Raw genomic sequence first — 6,100 nt, forward strand, 5'->3', positions numbered from 1 at the left:
GTGGAGGCGGGGGGGGGGGGACCTCCCCCCTCACACAGCCTGAAAGACTGGTCTCGATGAGGGGGCTGTTTGCTGCCTGACCCTTTGGGAAAACAGGGGCAAGCACTCAGGAAAGGCCAACCAAGCAGGGACATCTGGTGGGGTGCTATGACATGACCCTCAAAAGGCCATTCCAACTCGCCTTTCAGACCTTAACACAGCCTCCTGCTGTTTTCCTAAAATAAATTATCTACTAAGTAATTAGTTCTCAAGTGGGAGCACTTGGCCATGTCTTTGTGGTTGTTACAGCTAGGGGAAGGGGAGGCTCCTGGCATTAAGTGGGAGGGGCTAGGGACACTGCTCCCCATCCCACAACGCCATCCTCCCGCGCCCAGGACAGCCCCAGAGGATGATCTGGCCCGGATGTCAGCTGTGCTGGGGGAGGCCCTGCACTGAATGATATACCGTGAGTCAGATCGGGGCTCACCCCCCACTGCATCCATGACCTCACTGAATTCTCATCATGGGCACATATTGGGTCCACGATTAGCCCCATCTGATGGGAAAGCAGAGAGACCAAGACTGCCCCTGGCCAGACACCTGGCAAGATTTTGTAAAATCCAAGCTGTCTACCTGAGCGCATTAAAGGCACCACAAATGACAGCTACTGTTATTTTTATGGGCAGCCAAAAAAAAAAAAAAAAAAGACGCCAGATGCCTCCCACCCTCGCCCAGGCTGGGCCTGCCGCCCAGAGTCCCTTCCCCCATCCGGCTCTCTGCATTTCCGTCAATCGAGCGACATAACCGCCAACCTATTCAGCATCAACAAGCTGGCGGAGGAGCCCTCCCATATCCTGAAGAAAGTCTCAACTCTGTTCTGCTTTATCGGCTCAGGCGACCTCACCGCAGACCTTGGACTGCAATGCCACGTTTCTTTAAAAAGAAAAAAAAAAGGATTGCCAATACTCTAGAACATTCCGTAAAAACAACAGCTCTCCTGCGCCCCGCTGGAAATGGCACTTTCTATCGCGATGAGCCCGGTCTGCTGGCAGACTTGACTTGCTTCGAGGTGCTGCTGTGGGTGCCTTTGTCCCCCGCCTCCTGGCACTGTCCGCACCTCCCCAAGGCTGGGCCACTTCCTGGTCGTGCAACCTTGGGGAAATTGCATCACGCTGAGGCCTGGCTTCCTGACCCGGAAGACAAGGGAGACAGAAACAGCTCCAGTGGCGGGGTGGGGAGTGAGCACGGGGAAGGGAAGGAGCAGCAGTTAGAGGTTGTGTGGGAACACGGAACCTTCTGAGAACTTCAAAAGCTGCACTCAAGAAGGCAGACTTACGAGCTGTCACCATCGCTGACATGCTGACTGTTAAAGGCATGAGGCCGTGTCTCCCGCACTGGGGGGGCTGCTGTTACTACCAGAAGTTTCGAAGACGTCTGTATGGATTACGTATGACCTTACCGATGGAGGGAGATAAGGGTTTGGTTACGTGTGGAGACATTTGTCAAAACCCCAAATGTCCACTCAGGACATGTATCTCACTGTACAAATTTTATCTAAAAAACAAGAACCACAAACAAATACAACACCGTAGTTAAGGACAGGCATGCTGAAGGGTTTAGGGGTGACGTGAATCAGTGCCTGCAACTTACTCTGAAATGCACCCCCCAAAATAAACGGGCTTCCGGAAGTGACAGGCAGAGCCACAGCTGCGTGCTAAAGCACAGATGTAAAACGCCTGTGCTAAAAGCCAAGGGTAGGTGTTTAGGTGCTCAGGGCTCCTTCAACTTTCCTGTATGGTTTTTAAGGTAAAAATTAAAATGCCTGGTGCCTGGCACTCAAAAATATTCCCTCCCTCGAACTTAAAAGGACTCAATCCAATCTGCCTTTGAATAATGCCATGAATGGCTTAGCAAGTGCACAAGGGAGGTTCTTGGAAACTCTGTGGAAAGAACTTCTGCTCAACACAAAGCCTGAGGGGCGAATCAAAGTCAGTTTCGATGCCACCAAAATGAGCCCCTGTCGGAGGACGGGGAGAAAACCAGCACCCTAGGGACGCTCGACTCCAGGCCCTACCTCTTCACACGCATGAGCCTTGCAGAGTTCGCGGATCGGCCTCCCCTCCCCGGGCAGGGCTCGCTAACTTATGTTGTTAAGACATTCAAGTCATCGTATCTCTAGCAGGAAGCAAGCGAAAGGTCTCCGAGGGCCCCACGAGCCCAAGAAATTAATCATCACGTTTCATTTCCAGTAGGCATCACAGGATCCTCCCAGCCCCCAAAAATCCTGGCCAGGCGGTGAGCGTTTATTTTTCAACCTAGACACCAGATGGCGGCAGTACCCAGTTCAAAACGCGACAACAACAAAGTCGGGCAGAGAGCCCGACTGAACACTTTTAATCTAGTGTAGTCTCTACACAGAGGTCCCCACGGCGCGCCCAACTCCAGGACGACTCCGGCGGACAGGACCCCCACTTTCTGGGCACATCTTCTCCCACTGAGGGAAATCCCGCTCATAACCCACCCCCACCACAAGACACCAACAGAAATGGAAACCGCCCGGGGATGCCACTGGAGAAAGCATCCCCCAAGTGGGCAGCCAATAAAGCAAGGGTGGCCGTTTTAAATTGCTACAGAGGTGGGGGCGGGGGAATCTCAAAGAAAGGAGAGAGAGAGGCAGGGCTGGCAGAAAACTCAATCCCCTGTTCAGGGGCAGCCCCACCGCCACCGCCAGAGAGCAGGCCCAGAGTGGCGGAAATTCCTGATTAGCAAGCGCCATCTCCGACCCTGAAGGAGCTGATCCAAATACCTAGAAAACCCTGTGGGGGTCGGAAGCTAAGAAGGTGCAGACAGTGAACCATCGCTGTGTGTTTCAAAGAAAGAACCAGTCCCTTCCATCTTAGTGTCTAAGTAATCATTCTAGGCTCTTCCTCGAAATTCATCAGCCCTCCATGAACCACCTCCAACTTCTTTTATCTAGAAACTTATTTTGAGGGGAGCTTCAAAAAAAAAAGGAGGGGGGGCTGGGAGTTTCAAAGCCCCCAAATGCAGTCGATTCGGGTGCCGGCTGCCTGCCCAGTGTGTCAGTCTACCAGTCGAGCCTTTGTTCCTCGCTCAGGCATTGGAGGTTTCTGTGGAGAAGCGGACCGGACAAGGCGGGAAGAGTGTGTGTGCGGTGCCTGGATGAGGCAAGAACAAAGGTGCTGGGCGGGCGGGCGGGCAGGCAGCCTGCAGGGCGGGTTTACCTGCTTGCCCCTGTAGAAAAGCCTCTGCAGGCCTGGCTCCACGTTGAAAAGCTCCTCAATCTTCTTCCTCAGCTCTTCCACCTTGGTCAGCCTGGACAGGGAGCTCACAATATGGGCCTCTTTCCCGTCCATGGTGCGAACCTTGAGCCACATGGTGTCTGCTGGTGCTGAGAAGGGGAGAGAGCGGGACCCCTAGGTCAGTTCTGTGGTCACCACCACCACCACCAGGCCGAGCCATACTCAGGACATCCTTGCTATTGTCCAGACTGCGGGTATCAGGAAACTCCCAGAACGCCCTCCAGGCTCCCTAATCCCCATACACTGCCAAAGCAGGCCCAGGGCCTGGCCCAGTGAATTGAGGAGTTAATGCATTAATGACTAACACGGGTGGAGGATTGAGTAGGGAGGGGCAACTAGGGGAGAGCAAAAGGCATCTGGGACCACTCAGTCAGCCCACCCTGCGTTGCAGAGAAGAGGAAAACAAAACAAAACAAAATACCAACGTCCAGAGGAGGAAGGGGGACACAGCCAAACGATGAGGGGCCGAGTTTGTTCATTCATTCATTCATTCATTCCCTGAATTAATACTGTTGCAACAGAGAAATCCAAAAGTTCGGCTCAGGTTGGAACTTCAGAAGTCCCAGGGAACTCAAATGAGTGTGACTGAAGAGTAAGGACCCCACCCAAGACCCAGGAGCTCCCGACCCCGGGTGCCTGCTGCCCCCCGCCGCCCCCCCGCGCGCGTGCGCGACGCGGTAGGCCCCGCGGTGGCCATGGCAACCGACCGCCCCGTCCCGGCCACCCCCGAGCGCGCGGCGCTACTCACCTCGGCCCCACGGCCGCCCCGCGCGCTGGCTTGCGTTCCCCGGACCCCCACGCACCGCCCCGGAGCCCCTCTTGTCCTCCCGCCCGCCCGCGCGGGCCACGCCAGCGAGCCCACGCCCACCCCCACCGCCGGGACCGGCCGAGGGGCCCGCGCGCCAAGTCCCGCCCCCTTTCACTTGAGCCGCTTCACTCACTGGTTCTGCCGCGTCCGGCCGCCCCGCCCTGCTCGCCCCCTATTGGCCCAGACGCGCCCGGGGAACTAAGGGCGCGCGAAATCAGGCTCGGGCGCGACAATTGAATCGCGGGGCGCCCCGCGCGCAGGCGCGGAGCCTGACATCCTCCCCCGCGGCTGGCCGGGCCCTCCCCCACCCAGCCAGGGCGACCCCCGCTGGGCGCGGGGGATGTTCCGCTCGCCCCTGCCTGAGCCCCGACTGCCAGGGGCGACCGCCAAGGGCCGGCCAGGCGAGAGGTAGTGCCTAAGACCGCGTGTAAGGCAGCCCTAGCGCAGTGCACGCGTGCGCCCGTGCTGACCGAGCGTACCCGACCTCTTCAGAAGGTTTTGCAAAGTTAACACGCCGGGTGCGCCGGGTTCTCCCACACACACACACGCCCCCAGCCAGGGCTGGCACCCCGATCCGCCTGGCAGCTCACCTCTCCAACCGTCCGGATCCACTTGCCTGCCTGCGCGCCGACCGTTCTGGGAATAGCAAAGTAGCCGCGTGCGTGGTCGGGACCCCGCGCGGACGTGCGTGTGATCCCGAGCGCCCGGACGGCCAGCACTGCCCGCCGCGCTGCCAGCTGCTCTGATTTTTTTCCCGCGAAAACTCGGCGTTTGGGAGTTGCGGGGCCACTGGAGGCCGCGCCGGGGGCGGGCGCCTGCCTGGTGATTGGCCGCCTCAGTGGCGGGAAGCGAGAAAGGGGGTGGGGGGCGCCCCCGCCTCTGTCCACCCCCCCACACTCCGCCCAGCGGGCCACGGCCCCGCCCAGCCCTGCGCGCTCTGTTGGGCGCGCCCAGTGTGCAACGGGGCCGGTGGCGGGACCTGGGCCCCCCACTAAGCGTGCCCTCCAGGAGCCCTAGGGACCCCCCCACCCCGAGGCAAGGACCCTTCCCAGGGTAGAGACCCCCTGATCTCCTAAGTCTGTTCCATCAGCCCCTCTCACCAGGCGTTCATTGACAGGTAGGGCAAGGAAAGCAGGAATCAATGTCTAAATTCTGCAGGAGAATTTGGGGCGGCCCCCCAGGAGACCGCCTGCACCCCGATGACAGGCCTGATGCCCCAGCCCCATTTCCTAGCGTCAGAGCCCGCCAGAGTTCCCCACCCTACCCATCGCAGGGCTTGTTTGCTGGTTTTTCCCGCCTCGTTTTCCCGCCTTCTGGCTGTCCAGGCCGGCAGGGCTGCCCTGCCCCCCTGCCCTGCCTGCTCCGTTCTGGCCAGTCTTGGCGGGCACACAGTGATCCTCGCTGGTCATCTCCAAAGTTATCGGACAAGGTACTCTGAGCTGAGAGCCCAACAGTGGGCAAGGCTGATCCTGTTAGTGGTCTCCCGAAGGTTAAATTCTTATCCCAGGAGACAGGCAAGAAATGAATAAATAAAGCAAATCATTTCAGATACCACGTGTGCAATGAAGACAGGACAATAGGTGGAGAGTGACCAGCAGTCATGTTGGGGGTGGGGTGAGAGGATATTCTAGTTGTGCTGGAGAGGTGGGCCTCTCTGAGCAGATGACATTTGAGCTGAGATCCGAGATGAGAAACCAAGGACAGAGGAGTCGAGGAGGGAAGAGCAAACTTAGAGGCCGGAAAAGGCTTAGAAATGTAAGAAGAGCAGCAAGGAGGCCAGTGTAGCCAGACGGACGGGGCAAAGAGGAGGGCGGGAGCGGATGAGGTCAAAGGGGTGTCATATAAGACCTCGCAGGCCACCCGGGGGACTTTGGTCTTTCTTTTGAGAGCCATGGGTAGCATGGGAGGGCTGTGAGCAGAAAAGTGGTGAGCTCCAATTTATGTTTTTACAAGGGTTCTCTGACAACATGTAGAGTTTCTTCTATCTTGGCAC

At 57.9% G+C, this 6,100-nt stretch overlaps 1 protein-coding gene across 3 annotated transcripts in view; it reads right to left on the reverse strand.

The window, feature by feature from the left end:
- UHRF1 (ubiquitin like with PHD and ring finger domains 1) overlaps positions 1-4,830 on the reverse strand; it is a 30,330-nt gene extending 25,500 nt beyond the window's left edge. Inside the window, exons 1-3 of one of the 3 annotated variants that reach the window (XM_072947911.1) lie at positions 4,048-4,100; positions 3,721-3,808; positions 3,222-3,388 (exon numbers count right to left, since the gene is read on the reverse strand). In XM_072947911.1, coding sequence (XP_072804012.1) covers positions 3,222-3,388; positions 3,721-3,778 — 225 coding nt within the window. In that variant the 5' untranslated portion in view covers positions 3,779-3,808; positions 4,048-4,100. Of the gene's footprint in view, positions 1-3,221; positions 3,389-3,720; positions 3,809-4,047; positions 4,157-4,697 lie in introns of those variants that run through there. The other 2 variants (XM_072947912.1, XM_072947913.1) reach the window with 2 other exon arrangements.
- Positions 4,831-6,100: the final 1,270 nt, after the last annotated feature.

The sequence above is a fragment of the Vicugna pacos genome, chromosome 22 (genome assembly GCF_048564905.1).
Source record: "Vicugna pacos chromosome 22, VicPac4, whole genome shotgun sequence".
In the NCBI taxonomy this organism is placed as follows: Eukaryota; Metazoa; Chordata; class Mammalia; order Artiodactyla; family Camelidae; genus Vicugna; species Vicugna pacos.